The 25,773-nt window shown below is 44.6% G+C and overlaps 1 protein-coding gene across 2 annotated transcripts in view; it reads right to left on the bottom strand.

The window, feature by feature from the left end:
• LOC311492576 (tetratricopeptide repeat protein 28-like) overlaps window positions 1-25,773 on the bottom strand; it is a 165,542-nt gene that overhangs the window by 40,739 nt on the left and 99,030 nt on the right. For both annotated transcript variants that reach the window (XM_084550883.1, XM_084550884.1), the window contains 3 exons: window positions 24,523-24,670; window positions 19,108-19,380; window positions 17,296-17,426 (listed from right to left, as the gene is read on the bottom strand). In XM_084550883.1, coding sequence (XP_084407009.1) covers window positions 17,296-17,426; window positions 19,108-19,380; window positions 24,523-24,670 — 552 coding nt within the window. The remainder of the gene's footprint in view (window positions 1-17,295; window positions 17,427-19,107; window positions 19,381-24,522; window positions 24,671-25,773) is intronic.

Raw genomic sequence — 25,773 nt, 5'->3', positions numbered from 1 at the left:
ATACTGTATATACCTTGTAGTAGATTCATGTTCTCCTTGGACGGTCTCATTTGCCGAGATGGGAAGTCGTTTTTCAGACTCTGTTGTGTTCATGTGATTTGTCTGAATGTGGAAACAACATGAACCCGGCAAACAAGGCGTGTTGCGTCTTTTGCTCAAAGCATTTCAAGTTCTCAATACTTGCATGACCATGGAGCGACAAAACTTGCCTCTACTTACGTGAGGTCAACATTGTACCAGCGTTTCTGGTAAAATGCCAACCTCCTGAGTTGTTGTTGTTGTCCAAACCAGAACCCATTCTTCTGATTTCTGATTACACAAATACACAGTTATTTTGGAAAGGCTACTTATGAAAGGGCTTTTTGACGAAAACAACTACAGAGACACCATACTTTACCTGGCTGATAACCAGTTTCTTCAATCAGTCATCAGAGAGCTATTCTGATCTATTAACAGTGATGAGATACCAGCGTGGCCACTTGTTTCTCTGTGACCTCAAGCTTGTGTGGAAACGACGCCAGACGGCCCGTAGCTTGATAATTCCTTTAGCTTTCGCAGGACATGTTCACAAAAGATTGATTGTCGCTAAAGGTTAAGCTACGGGTAAGGGCACCCGTCACACATACCACGCTGTCTGTCAGACTGTCTGCTACGGTCACACGCTCGCACAGCAACACATACTGTACTCTCAGAAACAAGCGTACAAACACGCTAAAACCCATGCAGCAATGCTTGAAGTGAACAAATGAAACTGGCAACCCACTGTAGAGGCAATGCTTTTGCTGGGGAAAAGGACATTTTTGTTGCAGTGCGGGTAGTCTGTGCAGTGGTGCCAGGCAAATGGTGGATCATTTGTGGTTACTCCAGAGACCCAGTATACATTCCCTCACACATCCTCACACAAACATACCAAATGTATCCTTGAGCTTTTGCGGGCTCCGCCTGTGTGAGCGTGTGCGCGTCTGCGTGTGCTGCCACATTTTTCATTTTCACGCTGGGACGTCTATCCTCTCGTACGCGCCTGTGTGTTTGTTCGAGGCTATATTGCGCGAGTTGGTGGCAAACAGGCAGCTGAGAGGAAGAAACACAAGAGGCACGGAGTAAAATTGGACCTGACAGTCTCCATTGGTGTCGGTGGAAAATTTGACTGTTCCCTTTAAGTGGTGTGGGGGTTTGATATTTCAAGCTCCCTCTCCCTGACAATACGCTAGACAAAACAAGGTTTGCAGAAATGGCCAAATGTTAAGTGAGGAGAGGAGAGGGAGGGCAGCATGGCAACTGAGCTTCCCAGCCCTCACAGACCTCAGAGTGCCTGTCCCTTGTGACAGGATGTCAGCATTGTTCAGATGCAAAAACAGCCCTCCTGCCTTCTAATATAAACACATGAATCTAAAGTCTGGTTGAGGAGGAAATTGAAGAGGTGGCACACAGGGGGAAGTGGGGCGCAGTGAATGAATCTTAATGTACCCTAAATCAGAGCAAAGCCTTGAAGGGTTGCAAGGCGCTGCTGTTTATTTCTGTATTAAAGTCAAATCTCCACAGGCATAGCTGTGTGATGCCTGCTGGTGTAGGGAATCAATTCTTGAGAGACCTCGTGGTGACAGAAGGGGAAATCACAGTGGTGTTTGAAAGTCATTCCAGGAGGGGTTTAAGGTAAACATCAAGGTTTGCTTCTTTGCAAAGCCTTAATCTAGGGACAAAAGAGAAGGAGATGCTGCAAAATGCTGTGCGGTGTGGATAACACCTTCTTTAAACGCTAATAGAGGTGAGGAGCAGTGGCACATGTTTGAGTGTGATTGGAAATGACTGCACTGATCCAAGCCCCACAACCTGTTGACAGCAAAAACCAAAAAATACATGGATATAAGGTTAATGTAGGTGGAGTGAGCTCCACATTAAGACTCTAAAGTTAGATTAAAAAGTCCTGATGATAGAACATCATTTTCAAAGTCTATCCATTAAAAGATAATTAGCCGTTGTTATGGTCTGAGGACACTGTGCCAAATATAGCTTAGCTTTTAGGCCCCCACTTGCATCTGGGCTCATTCAGCGGGATACCGGGCAGTCAATCCAAGGACACAGAAGTCGAGGGTTATTCAAGGGCGTTTTGGGAGGCCTAGGGATGGGAGGCGGTGTCCCTGTCAGCCCACACAGCTGGACAAATCAGGCCTGGCATTCAGGATCACGTTTTTTTTTTTTTAATAGCACACAAAGAAGAGGAGAGGAGAGGAGAGGAGAGGAGAGGCACGATAAGAGAACACAAGTTAAGGTCTGAGGACCCAGATCAATATAAGGTGGCCAGAGTTGTTGCCTGGAGCAGCTCCACACAATGAACCAAATGAAGAATGACAACCAAATGTCCAACCTCTCAGCGCCTCACGATTCCCTTTGAGAAAGGAGACACAGGGTTTGTGCTGCTCCCCTCTAATGCGTCTGCAGCACCAAGCAAATCGTGCCTAATGGGTTTAGACCACATCAGATTTCTGTGAAATAGAAGAATGCGTGGCTCCTTCCAACTTCTGAGTTTTTTAAGTGTGTTTTTCTCTCCTGCCCAATAAAAAGGTGAGATTGATAAAATGAGTGGTATAATTGGTATAAAAATTTGCTGATAGGTTGGGGTAATCACCCGTTTCCATCAGATGCATCGGGTTACATCCTCAAGCCATTCTTTTCTAATCTAAAGTATTTCTGAAAAGTGTGTATGTGTGTGTGTAGTTCCATTGTCATAAAAAACATTGCACATCTTCAGAATGACCCATTCCCACCCCTGCCTTCTCACTATTGAGTCAATAGTTATCCCGCTTAACTGGCGACTGCTACAAACCACAAGGCTTATGTCTCTCTGCGTTTGTTTTCTTTAATATGAGTTGATTATTATACTGTAAGCGAATGAGGGAGAGAGGACTGATGGTTTAGGCACGCCTACGACAGCGTTTTTATCACTCTGCATGAAAGATGAAAACATCCAGCTTCCATCGAGATACTTAAACCTACATTAATCACAGATTTTTATAACGGGATCAAGTGGCTGAGTGAAAGGCATCGCATTAATGGAAAATAGAGCTTTTTATTTTATTGGCAGGGCCAGGCAGCTGCCTTAAAAAAACACTGTACACCACCTGAACAGCAGGACAAATAAAGCTGGCAACAAGCTGGTGGATGAACTGGAAAATCTAGCAGCTAATTATCCTCGCATTTTTTAAAGGAATTTGGGTGAGGATGAAAAAGAGAGCAGAGAATGTTGGACTTTAATTTGTCTGGTTGCCGTCAAACCAACTCCAAATGATTGCTAACACTGGTTTGTGTCAGCTGGTTTGCTATGAAAATTTCTTCCTCTGTGCCCAAACGGCCAAAAAAATTATTTCTCTTTCAGTGCTGGTGCTCATGCACCAGTAGAAATGTTAAACGTGATCAAGTAAGGAAAAGGAACGACACAGCCAGCGAGTGAAAACAATAATTTCAAAGGTGCTCTTAACAAATGGGGGTACAATACAAGTAATGTCATATGTAGAACTACAAATTAATATTCCAGTTGCAGTTGGTCAGTACAAAAATAAAAGAAAGATGCTCCCCATCAAAACAATCTGCCACCCATCATCTCTAAATGAAATACCCAGCTTTTTCCTAATACTGACTCTTGTCATCGTGCTGACTTAAAGTGTTGCGAATAAATCTGCAACAACATTCAGCTGAGAAACTAGAAGAACCCTGCTCTACCTCCAGTCCAGCACACAGACCTTATAAATCCCTTCCTCCCTCTGTGCTTTTATTCCCCAAATGTAATTACAAGCCTGGTGAGGGTGGCTACTGTGGCCATGGCAGCCTGTAGAACACAGCATCAACACCAACACTCGGCGGGATCAAAAGATTGGAATATCCCTCCAAAGCACCTTCGCACCTCAATGCTCCACAGACTGTGGATCGTCCAAAGCCACGGCAGACTAACCCCATGCTTTCAGCACCGCTGGGTTCTCTGCTTTAGCTGCAGGTGGAGCAAACTGCTCTGCCTGATAAAAGACTAAAAAGAGGCTTGTATCGCTGGCCTGTATTACACATCAATAAACATTCTGTACATATGCACGCATGCTCAAAAATGTGTGCACACACTACCTCCCACTGCGAGAGAGATTTAAGACAATAAGGGCGGTAAGCTCCCTCAGCGCGACATGATGGAAACCAAATCCCAGGAACATTCCTTTCCATGTCCCATGTGAGACACATCTGCCTCCTGGGCGACACTGTTCCTATTCCGAACGTGCGTGTCATGTGTGTAAAGGCAGAAGGATCAGTCTAATTAGTTTCCTTAAATCCATGGTTTCTCAAGAAAGTTCAGCAGAGCTCCACTGTCGCCATTCACTTGGAGGTAACACGGACTACTGAGGATGAGCTAGGCAGAGCGAAAAATACGATAGCAGATTAGAGATCAAGCGGGTGCCAGGTTATAGCATGGGGTGTGGCGCAGATGAGACAGGAAGGGACGATCTGGAAATAATCGCTGCTTTTAAGGCATGTTTTCCGGGAGATGCTGGGCCACCTGCCACCGACGCCTCCAGCTGTGAGCACCCGCCACGGGACTCTGATTGACAGTGAGGGTAAATAGTTGCTAGCAGGGGCCCTGATTGTATCTCTCGCCTTTGGCAGAAAAGGAGCCAGAGTGGAAGGGTGATTGGCTTTTGTTACAGCCCTTCAGCCACAAATTAAGTTGGCATCTCAGCCGAGCCACCAGAGATGCCTGTTTGCTCAGAGCTGATTTCTACTCCTGCACACAGAAAAATACATAAACACACATCTGACTCTGTTACTTCAACCCAAGCCTTCTTGCAAAAAAAAAAAAAAATAAAAAAATAAAAAAAGGCAATACATCGCAATGGAGAAAGATACATGGAGGGAATTTCTGAAAAAAGGGGCTGTTCAGGGAATAAGGAGGCAGAGCTAGAAGAGACAGAGAGGCGAATATGTTTACCAAACACTCTGCAGGGACTGTGTTGGAATTTGAAGGCCTGATTTTTCTGGAATGCCTCTCGTGTTCAGGTCACGCAATGTAAGAGGGGGGATTTGCCAGCGTAGGAGGAATACTTGGCTCTGCTTAGCTCTCCCCACTGAGGACAAGCCGAAAATAAAAGAAGGCGCTCGAGGTAGGGGAAACTTTGTATGCTGAGCAAGAGTGGAGTGTCATCTGACTCAAAGCAGACACATAAGCACAAGTCGAAGTCTACCGCCATCAGTCAAGACCGAGGACGACAGGCAAAACACCCACGTGCCTTCAAACAAAGTGGATTTTTTTTTTCATGTGCTGGATTGGCCACTTCACGCAGAAGTGATGGAGCAATCACAGGCCACTTCTGCGCTGCCATTAAGTGACGGGATGCAGGCTTCACAGCCATAACACGTGCCTCACTGCTGCTTAGCGAAGGCAAGCTGACTAGTTAGGGGACACAAGACAAAAAAAAAAAAAAAAAAAAAAAAAGGAGCGAGAAAAGGGGCGGAAATGAAAAAGGAGGAGTGGGAAGGAGGAGGGGGTTAGAAGTACAGCTGAGCCAAGAGCAACAACTATTACATGACTCATCCCACATCTGCAGCAACGAGGGGCTTGGGCCTAAAACTAAGGTGGACTATAACCAGAGACTGACATGAGTCTGCTGAGCTATTGGACACAGCCATATTCTGTACACTGGTGGGTAAATAAGACTACACTCCTGTACATTACTCATTGACCTACACCATGAGGCTCTAACAACCTAGTTTAATGACACACTGACCCAAACAAAAAAAAAAAAAATCTCATTTGTGCAGCATCCACTGTTCTTTGTCTGTCCAACACCACATCAGTGAACTGTCTGTGTACAGTACACGGTACGCAATAAACAAGCAGAGTACACACTGGAGACAAGCCTATACAAAACTCATCATCTCTGGGAGTGTGAGATTCCTGCACAGCCCGGATAACAACCATAAAGTGATTTTTCTCTTGTGCATCTCCTCCGCGCCGCAGGCATACATCTGCAAACACACACGCCGCACACACGTACAAAGACAACGCTGAAAAGGTCCCCTTTGTCTGCTCAACACTGATGAAAAGCTACCCACTGCGAACTTCAATCACATTGGAAAATGAGTTGGAGACATGCTGTAACCCCGACAGTGTCATTAAGCCTGTCAGTCAGTCCTGCAGAGAGTGGGGAGGGGGGGGAAGTTACCATCAGCCTTCTTCAGTGTGGTTTGCAGCCCTGAACTAGACCCGGAGGTACCAAGAGCCCCTTCTGTGCTAGATCTACGTCTGACACGAGCATAATGAAGCTATATTATTATGGATTCTGCCTTGAATGTCCATAAACCCCCGAATGTCAAACAGACAAAGCAGTCATGCATATTCTAATGGTGTTAAAAGAAGATGATAACAAACACTATCATGTGAAGAGATGATAGCTGAAATCCCATCATATATGTTCCCACACATTAAAACCAATGCAGTGCACACGCAGCCCCGCGCGCACACACACACACACACACACACACACACACAGAGAGTCAGAGACAAGCAATACACAGAGCAAGATAAGCCTCGGCGTGCTGTCAGAGGCTGGTGTGTGATTGGCCTCTGTGGAGCTACTCCTTCTCTCATCATTAACTCTTCAGAGGATCACGCTACTCTAATCACGCTAAGCCTCTCTGAATGGCGATGAAGTCAAGAACGTGCCCGCGCACATATTCGCAGATGCCCAACTCATTACACACACATGCAGGCAAACACTCTTCATCACCACAATCACGAAACATAACACACACGAGGAGTTGCGTGCCGGCCGTAAGAGAAAGTCTGATACCAAACACACTATGAACCAATCATGACCAATTAGAAAAACTAAGAATCCCTTTCATAGCCACTGACGTCATTTCCAGCATGTCCTTCCTATTTTCCAAAATCCGATTTTTTTTATTTGCTTGGTTTTTAGATTGTAGAAGACACACGTTTCTGAGTATGAGTTAACCATCAATTGCATGCATCAATAATTAAATCTCGACCAGAAAAGCAAACGTGATTTTAAGTTGGGGCAGTAATTTACACTTCATTTACTACTAAAACAAAACTTCCACCTTTGTCCATAGTCATTAAACAGCACTAATCACCCTTCAGTGTGTGTGTGTATGGGTGTGTGTGTGTGTGTGTGTGTGTGTGTGAGACAAACAATGAGTCCTAAGGTGGCCACGCCACAAGCAAAAGCCAATCGTTGCAATTAAATCTGCTGACAGCACCAGCAACAGCTACTAACTTTCAAAATTGAGTCAGGCTTCGACAAAATGAACCGGAGCACTGTTTACCTCTGGGCCCTCTAGTGAATTTTTTACAACCTTGATTTCACTTGGTCCCTTCCCATATTTAAGACGCCGCATTCGAGAGTTTTTTTTTGTTTTTTTTGTGAGGTTGATGTGTAGCCCGTCAAGGGCTGTCTTGACTGTTACTTAGAGACCATACTGTGTGTGCTGCAAGGTCAAGTTTAAGCAGAACCCGTAGGCCTCTATCCCCTCTTAAGATGGAGTACTTTCATTTCACTCACTTGGGGCCTCGTATTTTCTCTCTATTTTATTGCTTTCTCTGAGGGCTTTTCACAAAGACACATTCCACCTCCTCGTACAGACACAGGGCTGCCGTCCAATGGAGACCAGGGAAGGTCTGGATACTGTGCCACAAGGACAAGAATGCTGACACTGCTGCAACTCGGGACAAAAGCTAAAAGATGAGAGTGGAGAGAGACAAAGTGAAAGGAGCAAATCTCGGTGTATAGTAGTTGTTTGTAGGCGTGCGCCAAGCCAAATTGAAGAGATATAATCCCCTTCTTTGGCATGATGTCAGAGAGGCTTGCAAAAGACCATTTCCTCACTCAGAAAAAATGCCGTCTCCTGCATCACTGTGTGTGCTGCAGCTATATATAATGCAAACACAAAAGCTTGTAGCTGTGCTGGCCTCTCTCCCCTGTGGGAGACCCCTTGTAATACAGAAACCATTCCCCAAACACACTTCCAAACCTCCTCCACGCCATCTGAATTTCACCTTATCTCTAGGGACTGGCTCATCTCTACTTTGCAGATGGCCAAACGGTGAGGACTAATCTGGTTCCTATCTTTGGCTTCACTCTTTAAAGATACAAGAAAGGCAAATCACAGAATGAGGGGGCATTACTTCACAATGCACAGTCCTATTTCACGGAAAGGGGAAACCAGAGGGAAAACTAAATATACTGCATTATGGGAATTAAATGACAGTGTATGTCTCCTTGCTAATTATACTGTATATGTTGTATTGATGGCAGGAAACAGGATACAAAGCAAACCAATTGCACATTCACTCTAAAATATATCATCTCAGGGACGATAAACACATCCTTATTCATCTATACAATGATTTAATGCTTACGCTGGAGTCATTTTATTGGATGATTTCAGTCGAGTAAAGTCAGTCTGATCTACAAAACAAATCCATACAGATCCATGTTAAGATAGTCACTAGCTTAGCTAACAGAACTGTACAACCTTGCTGTTTCATTTATTATCTGTTTGTATATCAGTGGTCTTATCAGGGTACTGGTGTAATGACCCACCAGAGAAGGTATCTGATTATTTCCACATTTCCACAGCCAACTAACTCATCCAGGATAGCAACTGCTTCACTGAGTCCGACTGGGCCACGGCCCAGAGGAGATTGTTGGTCTACAACGCTGGCTGTTCCCAACCTCTGACCTCAACTCCTAATCACCAATTAGCATGCAGCCTTTTCTTCGTATTGACGGCGACAGCTTAGAATGCCTATTAAACAGGCTGAAAACAAACAAGCTACAACATCAACAAAAGTTAAATGCCTTCTCCAGCGGACATCTTCTAAATGCAAATGCACACGAATCTGCCGATGCAAGCTCGTGTGCTGGCTGAAGGGCAGTTGTGGAGGGAGTTGGCTTGGATCTGCTCCTCTCCCTCGTCACAACAATGTCTTTCTACCACGGAGCTGCTGATATGATTCATGAGCCAGAGGGCTTGATGTGGTGTTGGTGCGCAGGCCAAATAAAATCCCCTCAGCCCGCTAATATAGGTTTCTGTGTTGGAGTGTGCAGTACAAGTTACTGTAGCTAAGGAGCCATTTCACACTGCTGAGCTAGAAATAGGTCTCACTGTAGCTAAATCAACCCAGTCCACCCCTCCCCAACCCTTGTCACTGTAGATGGTGTTACACAGTACTCACATAATTTTACACACACGTTCGACAAACACACACACATTCCTGTCCTGCCTCTCTCTTTCCTTTTCTCTCTCCTTTTTTTCTTCCCACCCTTCATAAATGGACCTTTTTTTTTGCCTCCACCTTTTTCCAAGTACCTCTCTTTCTTTTGCTCCTTCTCCTTCATTAAAATGGACTTCCTAAAGCCTCCATTCGTCTTGCTGACAGCTACACTATCGACCGGGCCGTAGAAAGGGATGCAGTTCCAGGGGTTTAAATGGCTCTCTGGCCAGCCTGGATGAGGGCTGGGCTGGACTAAGGCCGGAGGGAAGGAGGAGGAGGGGGGAGGGGGGCAGCTTTAACTGGGAGGTCTGTCCTAAGGCTGGACCTCGATGCATTTTTGGTCACAGGTGAACAGCACTCAGATTGCCTTGAAGGCAGTGATCAGAATAGAGCAGCTCTGTAATAAGGATTACAGCTGATGTGACCAGATAATGAATTAATCACACAGACCCAAAGCCAACACATTATCCAGCCTCTCTAGACCACTTGCAAGCTCTCCAAAAGTGAGCGAATAGTGGGACCACTCAAAAAACTGGTAAGTGGAGGGCGGTGGAGTGGCTACACAGTTGGCTACACTGACACGCAATTCATTTCAATCAATGTCCCATCCTGGATTGTTGAGCTGGCCCATCCCGTCTTCATACCACCCCCTTCAATGCAGCATCAAATCTCTCTGTCAAGATTAATGATTGGACATTGGATTTTCCTAATGATTAAAATGTCTGTGGCGTACTCGGTGTCCTGTGGTGCGGCCGAAACCCCAAACGGAGCGATGGATCCTCCTCTCCCTCTGATGAGCGCTATCTACGTGTCTGTCGGCTGTCATCTATAATCATATAGTGCATCACAACAGCGTATCAGAAAGCGAAGGAGTCTCATGTGACCGTGTCACAGCTTATTTGTTATCTAATCTGTCACTCTCTATTGCCATTGATTGGAGCAGCAAGGGAGAAAAAAGATAGACATGGTGTAATATTCAAGACAAATTACTTAACTTCCCAACTCTGAGCAGTTCAATCCTCACAAGACACTGCAGTGTTTAGATTAAGGTCTTGTTAGAGTAGCATTAGCAGCAGCACTCGTGATGCTTGTGCATTGAAGCTTTAATCAGTAAATCAAGGAGTCCATACAGCATTCAGCTTCGTAGAGTCAATTTAAAAAGCCGAGCCCGCGACAAACAATGCTTTAAAATGTGGAGCATGTCTGCCCTTTCTAAAGGCAATTCCCCCCGCAAATAACTGTGACATGGTTTGCGATTCTATAAAACGGAGAAAGAAAAAGATAAACAGGGATCGAGAGAAGAAACATTAGTTGAACAGATGGGGAAAGGAAGCGTGAGGACGGAAATGGAAGAGAAGAAAAGAAAGGAAGTGACGTGAAAGGGTGGTGGAAAGGAGAAACAGAGCACGGTCCACTGAGGAAGGAGAGCGGGAGGAGGCGGCAGAGAGCAGCAGTCGATATAACGGCAGTCATTCGTCTCTCTGACAGCCTTCCAAATGCTCCACTGGGGGGAAACACAAAGCTGCGTCACCTCGAATGCAGCAAACGTACAGCACAAACACACACACACACACACACCTTTGCATACATATGCAATTGTACGTACACACACGCAAAGGAAATAGATGCCTGTGAACCTTGACTCCTGTGTGCATGCACACCAAGAGCTCCATGTTTTGGGTCAATATTATGTTGTGGGACAAGTCAGTAACATACATCATTGTAATACAACCTGTACAAGTGCAAATCTCAATAGCAGTTCAAAGGGACCACCAGAAAACCACCTCACATTTTACAATCCTACATTTCTCAGAGAAATATGCTTAATATTTAGTTTTCATTCCAAACACACTGAAACGTTCCAAGACAAACACGCACAAGAACAGGACATGACACATTCACATGACACTGGAATATGGGAACACAGATGTGTGCTATTAATGCACACACACACGCACACGCATGCACACAATCCTTGTTCTCCAGCCCTGGTCACGGCCCATTGACTGATGCCTGCCGTCCATCTCTCATGATTCATGGCTAAGCGAGCTGCTGTAAAGCAGTTCTAAACCAGTGGGCCGAGGAGAGCCTGTGTGTCATTAAGGCACAGCGGGCTGGACACGCTGTTAGAACCGCTGCACTGTGGCCAGCTCTGCGCCTCGGTGTAGCTCGACGGGAGGTGAGGAAGCAGGTACCTCTGTATGCGGTCGAACTGGTCTTAGAGGTTTTACTAGAAAAGTAATATCAACAGCTGAGTGCACTCACAAACTGCCTTGCCTTATGAAGTGTGCACAGTGCTCAAGAGAAGCGTTTCCTTTTATTTAGTTGGACACCAAACTTTTTTCTGCCCGCGCCCAATTTTGCAGCTAAATTTGCCCCTCTAATCACCCCCAAATCCTCCTTCTTAATCAGCAGAGCAGCGGAGACTAAAGGAAAGAGACAAGAGTGCCAAGCCCCCCCTCCTCGCCATCCTCTATTAGTGTGGGCCTCAAGAAAGGCGGCAGAGGCACACGTCCATACGCTAATGACTCCTTAATGATCCCCTCCTCTGCTAGAGTGCTGACAAACACTGACAAACCCTGACCCTGACAAGAGGAACACCCACACGTAGACCTTTACCTCACCCCTTATTTAGAGGCTCATCTCTCAGCCCTCAGCCTCATTATACCAGCCAGATTCCAGCAGGATCCATACAAGCAGCAAGATAAAGGCCCATGACGAAATAGTCCGTGTCACTTTCAGAGTTAGGGGCAAACTTTGAGTAAATTCCATGCGGTAGATGGAGAGAGAGCCTATATAAACAGAGCCAGAGTTAAAAAAAAAGAGAATAGTGGCAGGAGACAAAGTAGAACTGTGGAGCCAATGGAAAAACATTGTTTGTATCCTTTTTGCTTTTCCTTGATTGTGATTTCCATTTCAGCTGGAGTTGGGGGAGTCAGCAGCGGAGACTCTTTTTAACATCACACAAGACATAATTACAGAGTGCACCGCTGCCAGCCCGCCTCAGTTTCTCCTAAATACTCACACCCCAAATTAGGGGTTACCTCCTTCTAGTTAAACCTGCTATTTAAGCAGAAAACGTCACAGACAAACAGAGGGGACGGGAAAGGCAGCAGAAGAGAGGAAAGACCTAGTTTAACAGCTTTGTTTCGCAATGACAGAGAAGGCCTTTGTTAAATATGGATACTGGCAGGCCTTGGATAAAGCCAGGTGTGGAAACTGGGACAAAAACAAAAGTTGGAAAAGACACACAGAGCTAGAAAGGCTAGCCAGTGAGTTTATGTTCTATCAGCCGCATATATGACAGCTGAAAATCTGTTAAGTATATTTCCAAAAGTCAGCGAGCTCAAGAAAAACACTAACTTCACGCTAGCCCATGACCTCACTGGTTTGGACCGCAGCTCCCAGTCCCAGTCGCGGATGACAGAGCACTCACTCTTTTAGTCTTTCCCTAGCTCGCCTTTCTTTTCTGTTATGTTTTCTTTCTTTTTTTTTTCCCAGTTCTTCATCTTTATAGACTGTCCTGGTCAGATTCACAATGATCTATTAGTGTCAAAGAGCCCACTGGTCAGCTACAGGCAAGGGGCCAACACAGGGCCTGACTTCTTTGCTGCATTGTGCACTACAGAGCAACAACAGAGATTTTCCCAGGTTATTAAAAGATGAAAAGAGATCCAATGAACTGATATAACAGGACCCAGAACTGTACTGCCTCTTGATTTATAGAGGACACTCATCTGGGATCCCTGTTTTTTGTCTCTCTCTGCTGCTTCATCACAGTCAGGACAGTGCTCACGCTGTAGCAGAAACTGGTAGCTGTTGTGGTAAACCAAAGCTTTGAGTTGCTATTAGCTGTGGTATTCACAAGTATAAGTATAGGCAGACATGCACACAAAAGTTTATCTTGCCTTGTGGCAAATACAGCATTATATCACCTTAATGGGATTAGGAGATTATTACAACCTTATATCCTATGTTCTGGCTTTCATTTTTACTGGGTTTAACATTTTTATTACCAACTGCTGAGAAATGTGAAGGTGGCGACAGTGGCTATTATTAAATGGACAATATTCCTTCAACCCAACTGAAATCATTCTGATTTGAAATAACTGTTTACATGAACGCCTGGTAAAATTATGTGAAAAGCTATAGACAGATCAGCCACAACATTAAAACCACTGACAGGAAAAGTGGATAACATTGACCATCTTGTGACAATACAATGTTCTGCTGGGAAAGTTTTGGACCTGGCATTCATGTGGATGTTACTTAGACCACCATGCACCACCACCATATACCACCCACCTAGACCAGATCAGACCAGGCACCCCCACCCCATAACAATGACACTCCTTGATGGCAGCAGCTATCCCCAGCAGGATGCAGCCTGACACAGGCACACACACAAAAACACTTTAGGAACAACTCCAAAAACATGAAGAACAGCACAAGGTGTTGACCTGGCCTCCAGATTCCCTAGATCCCGAACTGATCAAGTATCTGTGGGATGCACTGGAACAAACCTGATCCACAGAGGCTCCTCCCCTCAACCCATAGGACCCAAAGGCCTCACAAACAATGTTTTGTTGCCAGACACCACAGGACACCCTCAGAAGGACTATGTCCATTCTCTGATGAGTCACAACTGTTTTGGAGGCACAAAGGTGGTCATAACATTATGCTCCAAACGTCAATCAGAATATATTTTTTTGACATGCACAAAGTGGTTCTGTCCGCTGTGAAGCATTGATGTAACATTAGAAGAAGTATACGTATACATGTTCTCTAACAATTCCTGACAACACTGAATCAAGACAGGGCAGAGAAACACCCACGTTTTGAACCAAATCAGTGCCGGCAACGTTCATCTGACTGCTCCCACCATGTTTCTGTCCCCACGTGGGGCGAGGAGCACCACCCAGAAGTCCACCCAGAGAGAAAAGATCGGAAAACATGTTTACAGGTTTATAAGGCTCTCATATCTTCCTATTCAGATGATTATCATCAGGTTACTCTCAACCCAACTGAAAATTCCTTCCGATCAGGCCACGCTGTTCTACCTGAGGTTACATGAGGCACTTTTGTTCTGATTGGAATATTATTCTGGTGACTAGCAGAACCCCATAAAATTTACCATAAAACTGCTAAAACAAAATCCACAAACACAGTCATATATTCTCATGGGTAGCCCACCGCTCCAACTGTAAAACAGCAGGAACTGCAATTTCTCCATCACGGGACAATTAAGGATTAAATTATTGCTATTATTATTATTATTATTATTATTATTATAAACTACATTATGAAGTATGCATCCTCATAACACTAAACGGTCAAAGGTCGAAGCTGAACTTTAGTGTCGTTGGGCCTTGAACTATTTGGGGATTTTTTTTTTCAAAACCTGTAAGGCCGCCTGGCTATTTATGCTTCTTGGTTTGCCTGACTTCTCTTTAATGAAGTCACCGCATGCCCAGATGTTAACAATTAACTTGATGAGTACAATCTTATTATAATCTGTAGGCATAATGTCTTAGAAGCTACAAAAACAGCAGTTACAATAAACTGGATTTGCTTTAGAAACATACAGTACTATATGACGCTGGACTAGGACCGACTAGGATTGGCTACACATACAAATTTATGTGTGTGTGTCTCTATATATATACATAGACACACACAAACACACAAATATCTGTATGGAGTTCATAGCACTCATTTAAATGTGTCTGTTATCATCTTCCAAGCTTTTTTCCCTCATGATCAAAACCTTAAGCGTAACAGAATCAAAACCCACATCCAAAGTCATATCAAAGCCACATGGTCCACCAGGTCCTTTTATCACATCAGGCATTTCACTATATATATGAGTTCAGTAAAGTCTCCAGGAAATTCTTAGTAACTGCAATGCACGCTAATTAGAGTTGTTTCAATTCACAAATGGCACAAATTCTTGAGGATCACTGAGGATTGGAACCAGTGCTACATCTTCTGTTTAATTGTCTTCTGAACACTGTAATACAGTAGACTGAAGGCCGAGCACTGGAAACCCAGTCAGAAACAACATCCTGCCCCCGGGCCTCTAGGAAGTGACCTCAGCTTCAGAAAGGCCAGATAAAAAAGTCCACATCAGAAACAAAAACACCAGGCTGGCCGTAATGAGCTATCCGCCAGGCTCCAGTGTGTTCTGAGGGAGACCAGGTGGTGTGACACACATATGACTCTGATTAGGGGGCCTTTAGATGAACAAGAGTAGAGAGGGGGCAGTAGGGTGCACCACGCAGGGCCAATGGGGCCGTTTTGTATATGATGCAAGATTCCTGTACTCATGAGCGATACATTTGGAGTGTAGTTTGGTTAATGTTTTCCTCTAAGAAGAAGAAGGCTGATATTTGATACCCTCTTCAAGGTCTTTAAATGTGATTATGTGCAGAGCAGCTTGCATAAGTTTGCACATTGAATGTAGTAGTGGGCATATAGCACACATACACTGATCAGGCATAACATTATGACTCAATATTGTGTAGGTCTCCCTTGTACCTCCAAAACAGTTGCGACTCATCAGAGAATAGACATGGGCCTTCTGAGGGTAACAAAGTGTTGTTAATGGGGGCCTTTGGGTTCTATGGGTTAAGGAGGGGGGCCCCTGTGGATCAGGCTTGTTCCATTCATCCTACAGATACATGATCAGTTTGGGATCTAGGTAATTTGGAGGCCAGGTCAATACCTTGTGCTGTTTTTCACGTTTTTTGAGTTGTTCCTAAACCGTTTTTGCTTGTGTGGCTGGGGGTGGCTGCTGCCATCAAGGCGTGTCTATGTAACATCCACATGAATACCAGGTCCAAAAGTTTCCCAGCAGAACACTGAATTGTCACAAGATGGTCAATGTTTTTTACTTCTCCTGTCAGTAGTTTTAATCTCGTGGCTGGTCGGTGTACTTACACACAGACTCGAAAGTTAAAACCTTTAATCAGATCACATTTTGTTGGCCAATGACTGCCACTACGAACAAAATAGTTAAACCCTCAGACTAGACGCTAGACACCACAAGTGTGTCCTCTATGTCTCCCACCCATCTCTCTCACCCACCTCATTAAATGACAGAAGTTTTTAAATTGCCGTCTTTGGACACGTGCACATATCTTCAAACCGCGGGAGTGAGAGATGTCAAGGGCACCGCCGGCCTCATTCTTCAAAAGTCAGTTTCATCCTGGTGCATTGTGCTGCATTTGATTAGACTCCTTAAATGTCTCCTGATATCAGGCAACACAAACAAGCAGGCCTGGCAGCCTGCTGGGGAGGATAAGGAATGAAGGGGAAACAGAGGCCATTCTTCTCCTTGTGTGACGGGAATTGTGTTGGAACAAGCACCTGTCACCCCACAACAATGGCCACAGGGGTCATCCAGCGAAAGGCAGAGAAGTAGGAGACAGAGTGCGGACGGAAAGAGAGCACCAAACTGCGAAAGGATGAGTGGATCGGTCTGTCCAACTCATTTCCCTCCTTCTCCTTCATGTTCTTCTCTCACTTCTCCCTCCCCCCCCCCCCCCGAAACAACTTAATCTTGTTAAATTAAATTCCAAAACAGGCATATGCTACAAAGCCCCAGACTTACTGCTTCATGAACCAGATAAACATCTGCATATTATCTGCATAAATAGTTTGCACTGATAATAAGGTGAACCAGCTGCTAAGGCCGTCCTATTGGCCTCTCTTCCAACTACCTCATTCCATTTCCTCCCCCATCACCTTCATCTGTTCTCTGCACCAACTTGACACCCATTTTTTTTAAATATATAATGAGCAGCAGCATCTTTGTGTCCTTCAGACCCCTCCTCCTTCAGATACCCTCTAAACAGCCAGAACAGAGGAATGCTGGGCACAGCACAAACCCACATCTACAACATGATAAGGGACTCGGAGAAAAAAAAACAACTTTGTAACCTCAATTCATTGTCCTCTGCAACGACAGATCCCCTGCTATATATATTTCATGACTGCTGTAACTTGGATTGGGTGCCTCTTACCTCTCTGTCCTTTAACTTCATGGCCAGAACCAGCTGGTTGCGGTGGTTGGTCAGCGCTTCACGGTAATTCCCCTTGGAGAAGAATGCCGAGCCCAGATTCCCATGAGCACGGCATTCCCCTGTTTGGTCACCTGAAAAAAAAAAAAGAGAAAAAAATATTTACATTAAAGCAAGCAGGCTTACACCCCAACCCGGTATTTATTTCACATCATCCCGCTGCCACTGTTGAACAGAGACGTGATGAACCACAACTATGCCACTGACATACCACTGCACCCTTAAAAAGGAAAGTGGCCGATATAAGTTCTCCACAGTACAGTGGCTTCCCTGACAGCTGGCTGTGTTGATCTCAATGCTCCAGAGGGTGAGAGGGGAAAGCCTTATTATTTCTGCCTGACAGAGAGGCCCCACAGACAGGGCCAAAGTAAAGCGCAAGTCTCTGTGCTCCACCTGAGAACCACAGCTCCTTATCTCCAGCTGCTCAGCCCAGTCATGTGTCAAACTGTGTGGGGGTGAAAAGACTGGAGCCAGTCTGTGCTACTCTCTGGTTCCATTTTTTCCTGTCTTACTTTCATAAGTTTTTTATTTTACTTTTTTTTTTTTTATTTCCCCTACTGCCCTTCTCTAAAATTGTCTCCCCTATTCATATACAGTATTTTAACACCAACACCGCTAATCCATCCTTACAATACGTAGTATCCGCTTCGGAGCAATGAATTCTTGTCAAAACTTTTGGTGATAGTTAAATGGGGAGCAGCATGATGGGGCAGTGGTTAACATTTTTGCTTCACAGCGAGAAGGTCCTGGGCCTTTCTTTGTTGAGTGTGCATGTTCTCTCTTTGCCTGTGTGGGGTATTTCCATGGGCTCTGGCTTCCTATCAAAGTTTAAATGGGCTCCAGGAGTGCATATAAGTATGACTGTGTCTTTTTGTGTTAGCCCTGTGATGGACTGGCAACCTGTGCAGGGTGTGCCCCTCCTCTGGGATAGGTTCCAGCCTCCCAAGACAACAGGGGTGCTCGATACGTCGATCACGATCGACCTAGTGCGGGTAGATCCATCGCAAAAATGTTTTAAATGTTAGTCATGTCATTTATCTGTTGCACCTGCAGAACAAAGACAAACTTTCATCTTTTTTTTTTTGGTCTTTTTTTCTTCTTCTTTCTTCTTTCTTCTTGCAACATGCCCTTAGTTCAGCGGCACACATCTGTAGCCGTGCACAACATCAACAACTACAACCACTCAAGACTACTGTCTTTCTTAAAGGGACAGCGCTATTTTTCTAAATGTACTGTGCAACAATTTTTCTTCTTAGAATAATAAAAAAAAAAAGAACAAAGGATAGAGCTTTTATTATCAAGATGCTCAAGAACAGTCAAAGAGTCTGCATCCATGTTAGCTGCTACGTAAGGCTGTGCACACACACAGTGATGCTTTGAGCTACAATAAACGCTAATGTTATGTTGCTAACACGCTTACAGTGGTAATGCTAATAAGGCGGCCGTTTAGCAGGTGTAATTTTGCAATTAGAAAATCAGCATGCTGATATTTGCCAATTAGCTCTAAGCTCTTACAAAGTACAGATGCATCTAATGTGAATGTCATTCATTTGGGGGTATTTGGACATAATCCAGAAAGAAAAATTAATTAGATCTAATTTTTAATCAGACGGAGGCACTAGATGAAAAATCTGGGGACAGGTTAAAGGATTCATCCCTCAGGGGACAGAAGACCACCTGTACAAAATACATCAAAACACATTTCTTTCTATATACTAAAATATTATTCCCTCCTCTCTAGTCCAAGCGTCTCACCTAAGGTCTTGGCCACCTCCAAGTCCTGCTGCATGTAGCCAGTGCTCTTCTCTGTGTTGCCCAGGGACCAGTGGGCGCTGCTGAGGGCCGAGAAGACCGAACCGCGTAGCTTGAGGCTGCATGTGCCGATCTTCAAAGCGGCCTCCAGCACCACAACAGACGCTGTGTGGTGGCTGGCTGTCAGCAGCTCCTGGCCGATCACAGACACCACCACAAATGGACTTTTGTCCAGCTTCATCTTTTGCAGCTGCTGATAGGTGGGCTCGAGAGAATCTGTGCAGGAAGGACATGAGTAAAGCAGAGATTAGAAACAGACTACAGGATATGCCAAAAAATAACCTTGTGCTGACATGGTGACCGACAACAATATCTGACACTGATTGCAGCCGCTGTGTTACATGTTTACCAACTCTGACAAAGGTGACTGCTCTCCGAATTCACATTCTACTTTCCACCAGTAATGGCTGTGTTTTGTCTGCCCCCATAAGCATAGCCTGTGGTGTGACAGAGTGACGGCTTTCACTGACAGTTTAACAGTAACTCAATATATGTGCCATTTTTCTGTTCTTCCACTCCGACTGGGGTAATCTCAGGCAATTTCCAGCCGCGCTGCATAAAAATGGCACGTTTTGACCATTGTAGGCAACAGTCTTTACAAACCACAGGCCGAAATTATATTTCTGCCTTCTTATTTCAGTCGATACAGATGTTTGAAAGAACAGAGCGACGAGGAGCTTTTGAGACAGAATTTAGAGAGTGACGGGGAATGGAATGCAACAAATACACAACGGTAGAAGAAGCGGAGGAATGCAGAGCAAAGGAGACACACAAGGTGACCTCTGAAGAGGCTGAAAAGGCACACAATGACATAAATCAATGGTGGGCCGCATGGGATTCAGGATCCACAGCCCCTCCAGATTACAAAGCCCTCTGGCAGACATCAGCATCGAACTACATAAAGGGGGGGCCAGGGAGGCTTGCCCAACTCTATATGTGTGCCTTTGTCTTTATTGATGCATTTGTTTGCCTCTGAGTGTATATTTGAATTCATGTATAGGAGAGTATTGTGAGGATTCTCACGGACCTGTATTTGCAAATATCTTGGTTACTCTTACACACAGCATCGCATGGCGTTACTGTACCTGAACCAAGTATTATGAGTGACCACGTGTGTAGTCTACAATTCAGCGTCCAAGCCGTTACAAACACTTAACCTAATTTGTTTCGACAAACATTTAGGCACAACAAGTACACAGTAGCAATATCTGCGCCAACTCAATAGTACTTAGAAACCCACACAGATGCTAATTCACCTAGACGCAACCGCACGCACACACAATATGAGATGCATCCCCACACAGGCACTCAAAAGCATAACTGATGATGCTCTTTCAAGAGCGTCGCTGCTGTTCCAGCACTTGGCAGAATGTCGCGCGTACGGAGACAGTGCGTGCATATAATATCCATTCATAGCTTGTAATTGCCTTCAGAATGACACCGAGAGCTGAGTCATAAATCAAACACTGAGAGAATGCCTTTTTAAAAAGGTGTCATGGCTGCTGCATTCATAAACAGGTAGTTATGACAACATCGGAGAGTGCTGTCTCACACGCACGCACACAGCCCTCGCATCAAGATAGGAAGAAAGAACTGCAAACTCCGCCACACTGACATACACACAAGAAAGAGTCAGTCTGCGCTTAACTTTCTCCCCGTGTCACGCAAGAGACGCCCTTTAAGTGTTGCATTTGCAGCCAGTGCCACACCTCGCGGTAGTGATAGTCGACTCGTGCAGAATTACATTATCTACAAAGTACCATTTTCTGCATCTATTTCGTGAATAAAGACACAAGTCATGCACAGTCCTTTTGTGCATTTGTGTATGAGTAAGACGGGTGAAGCAGCGAAATACCGCTGTCAAATTCTTTTGTTTTAACGCAAGCAGTTACCACCACATCATTGGAAAAGATTTGCATTGCCACCCTATCCAATTCCAATTATTGTAAAATTCTGTAGCCAGCTGGATTTTATGTGTTCATTTGTGTTTACGACCAGACAAACAAAAGGAGACGGAATGAAACCCCATGAAAACATCAAAACCAAGATGTTTTCCTCGCCCCGTCTATGTCACTCAGCGCCAAATCTGCTGGTCCCTGCTAAAGACGCACGCTTAATGTGGAAAAACATGTTAAGAATTGATGTTTCCGATCTCGAAAAAAAAGTAGTCCCTGCGAGGACAGTTGTGCACTGTCAGTTTTCTCAAAGACTGCTCGAACACTCTCCTCATCAGAGGCTTCGGAACGCTAGAGCATATTTACGGCAGCAGGACGGTAAACCTGAGACTTACTTTTTGTTTTTCTTTGTAATGAAGAATAAATGTCATTCAGCGTGACTCACTGATGAGACTTTATAGATTTTAGTCAACAATGCAGGTTTATGTCAACGTGAAGAATAATCTATGCTTATTGTTGCTTTTGATTTTTTTTTTTTAGATCAGCGTTTAATAATAAAAGGGACTTTGCTCAAGGGCACCACAGCAGGACAGATGCTAATGCACAGTGCATAGATTCTGTAGTTAAAGGACAATGTTTTAGCAGCAAATGATCCAGCCTGGGCCAATAACTGCCAAGCAGTGAATCAGTCTCCTCTATGTTTTATCTGGAGGTTACTTAGCATATGTGAAAAATAATTCAATAATTAACAGCTAATGGACCCTTTTGAGTGTTAAGGGTCCATTAGCTGCGGGGCCAGAGAGAGTCCAAAGTTTACACTCTCTGGCTCCAAGCAGCTGCATGAGAAAGAGAATGGGAGCAGGATGAAAAGTATGTATAATGCCCGAGCGACTGAATACATACTAAAACACAGCATCTAATATAAAAACGAGAGAGGCTGATTTCCCACGGCTCGGTCAATGATAGAAATGCAGGAAAAGCTGATGCCAGGATAACTAGAAGTTGCAGATAGGAAGAAAGAGACGTACAATATGAAGATGGAAGTGAGATTGTGCCGGTCCAGATTAATGTGGCAACCCTTTGATAAAAGTTGAGATGTATGATGCATGAAGAATTGGGGATTATACATGTAATATTAAAATTACTTTGGAGAAAAGGCACACTTTGATGAATTCACTGTCGTCTGAGTCCTCCAAGATTTATTCCTTTATATTCTGCTCTTTATGTATTTATTATTTGGCTTCCTCTGTCTTAATATACACCGATCAGCCACAACATTAAAACCACTGACAGGAGTAGTAAATAACATTGATCATCTTGTGACAATACAATGTTCTGCTGGGAAACTTTTAGACCTGGCATTCATGTGGATGTTACTTAAACATGTAACACCCACCTAAACCAGACCAGGCACCCCCACCCCATAGCAATGACACTCCTCGATGGCAGCAGCCATCCCCAGCAGCCTGACACAGGAACACACACAAAAACGCTTTAGGAACAACTCGAAAAAAACATGAAAAACAGAACAAGGTGTTGACCTAGCCTCCAAATTCTCTTGATCCCAAACTGATCAAGTATCTGTGGGATGCACTGGAGGAAGCCTGATCCACAGAGGCCCCTCCCCTCAACCGATAGGACTCAAAGGCCCCCACTAACAACATTCTGTTACTCTCACAAGGCTCATTCTCTTATGAGTCAGAAGTGTTTTGGAGGCACAAGGGAAAACCACACAATATTAGGTCACAATGTTATGCCTGACCGGTGTATTTGTTGGCTTATTTCAGTGTGAATGTCCATCAGCTGGGTCTCTTCACCCGGTGGGAGAAAAATAAACACAACAGCGCTTTGTGAGGACTCAAAACGTCATAGTGTGTCGAGATGTCTGCGGTAAGATAAATGACTGAGATAAGTGAGGACTGCAATCACAGCGAGATAGAACGGACTCTTTTGTGGCAACACGGCAACTGCACAGAGTTTTTACACAGAAGGAAAAAGTACAGTGTTTACAGAACATATAGAATGAGAGGATCAGGCATAAGGATTACATGTTTTTAGACTAAAAGCAATGTTGTTACCAATCAAAAAGCCATGCTTTATGGTATATTTTTTTACTGTCCTGTACTGTTAGGTAAGAAAGGTAATCAGTAAACTGAATTCTGGGATGAGTGTGCCATGTGGCCGATACACAATGCAGTCAGGAACATGGCGCTCTTACGCCACAGCGGAGAGAATGCTCGCCTACCTTTTCACTTATCAGGGGACTTTGGCTGATTATCCTCTCTGTTTGCAAGCGTAACATTGATTATCATCCCCCTGTGCCAGGAGCCCCTGTGAGAGGATCATTGCTCTTAATCCTTTGACCTAGCTACCTCTCCTCAACACACCTTGGATTAGGGCCTCCGGTGGTTGCCTGGCACTCTGGGAAATAGGGTAAACAATTAAGAGATTAAATGGCTTGAGCTAAATGTTGGTCTTCCCCTACAGAGAGGACCAATTCTGGTCCGTAATGCTCAGGTCTGGGCTCACACCCAAACCCTTTTCTTGTTTTGGTTCCAATGACGGGCTTATATGCTCTCCGTTGCTAAGATGGGCTCTTCATCCTTTACCCGCTTTGCAGTATTTTTATTTTTTTTCCTTGCATTTGCGCACAAAAATTCAGAGGAGCACTGTATTCAATCAAAGAAAAAAACTGAACAAAGCCCTTCTGAGCTACAGATCTCATTGCACAGTTCAGTAATTTTTGGGTTATAAAGCAAGGCCACATTTATTCAGAGGCTCAGTTTCAGCACAGTTTGGCAAGGACGTGTTGACAAAGCAAGACTGCAGGATGACTCAGTCTATGTTGGCAGTTTGTGGCGTCCAGATTTGAAGCATATTAAATCCTCTGCAGTGGACATCAGCAATAAAATTGCCAGGTTTGTTCTGAGGCTCATTAGGCTGGCCCATACTGATTACACATGGACTATCAGGTCACTGCAGTTGCCTGATACGAGATAATAATGCATAACAAAAAGAACACATTTTAGTGACAATCTTTGCCTGAATACGCTACTTATGAATCCACTCAGCTTTAGGAAAGAGGCTCACACGGGGGCAGACACAGACAATGGCATTAGTGTTGGATGCTCATTAAGATAACAGGCTATCTGCGGGTGTGATCAGCCTGACTGACAATAAGTTACGCTGAAGCCGCGGGCGCCGGGCCCCGGAGTCCGCAGGTAAGTACTTGACACCAACAGTCAGTCACAAAGACAGAAAGATGGACAGATAGAGAGATGGCCTGCCTGCAGAATGGGCACAAAACTGACAGGTAAAGTCACCCCAACACGCTTATTGACTGACAGAGTGAGGATTATCTTCTAGACAGGCTTTTAAGTTGCTGTAGGACAAAACGTGTGAAGATGGCAAAGCAGACGGGGTGACACACACAATACACGTGTTCAGCTACCGCACTCCTCACCTCGCAACGGCGACTTCATGGCGGCTTCCACCATGCCCACCAGAAGCTGCAGGCTCTTGGGGTCTTGGGCCAACCCAGAGGCGAAGGCGGCCAGTGCGTCGGCATGGCGACCAAGGTACTGAAGGGCAACACCCTGTCGGAAGTATGCCTGCAGAGAGAAAGACATAACAGAGAGAGAGATATCAGGGCTTTTGCCACAGTATGGGACTTCGCTCAAACACACCACCAGACACACTCATTTCACGCCATTTGCATTTTTTCCACATGAGCAATCTTCTGAACATGGCACCTCTCTCCTTTGTATTCCCATAACAGAGTGATCACAGGGTGTTTTTGTACTTGTTAATTGGATTATAAGTTTTACATAAATGCACATGTTACACCCTGGCTGGCTGCCTCCGCAGAAGCAACTATTGTTTTTCTATTCAATATTTATTTCCTCAGTTGGCTGTTGGAGTAAACGGTACAAGTAGAGCGTTGGGACTTCTCTTTGGCTTTGTCTGAAGAAAGCAAAGTGAAAGAAAAAGGAGAATGGGACAGAGCCGCCTTCTCAAGTCTGTCTGTAGCTCAAAAAGAAACATCCATAAATATTGCAGATCGTGCGTTCGCTTTGACAGGAAGCAACTGGACGCAGCTTGTTTTTGCCATATTTTATACATCAGATGAGCACTTCGCTTGATATGTGAATCGTTCTTGAAATGGACTTTAAACAGATTTGTCGTGTAGTCATTTATTCAAAGGGCCGGAGACTATTTTGTAAGAATAATAATTCAGCACCACCGACACATAAACTTCATACAAAGTATTACGTACTGTAACTTTCTGTGAGAGACTAAAATGTTTTGGAACATTTTGCAGACTGAAAACTAAAACAGACGCTCTGGGATCCAAAGCCCCGTCAGTAAGTGTGCTCCCCCCCCCCCCTTCAGAGTGTCTGTTTGGACTCATTGGAAGAAAAAAAAGAAGAAATGTTTCATGCAGGCAAGTGTGTTTCTGTCTAAGGCCTGATCAGGCAATAATCCTAGTGAGTTGTTGACTGGTCCAGTCTAACAACAGCAGCAGCAAAGCGAGATGGAACTGGATGCATCTCATTACTCACGATCCATCCAAACCACTAAATCCCCTCAAGAGAAAGCAAACTGTGTCTCATAATAGTCATATCTGGGCGTGTGTTTCAGAAAAAGGCAATTGGGGGAAAATAGGGATAAGGATTGTGTGAGGTAAAGAAACAAAAGAGTCCCTAAAAGACTC

Source organism: Chelon labrosus (genome assembly GCF_963514085.1).
Source record: "Chelon labrosus genome assembly, chromosome: 9".
Classification (NCBI taxonomy): domain Eukaryota; kingdom Metazoa; phylum Chordata; class Actinopteri; order Mugiliformes; family Mugilidae; genus Chelon; species Chelon labrosus.
Note: the sequence above shows the minus strand (reverse complement) of the source record. Positions and strands in the feature narration are given on the sequence as shown.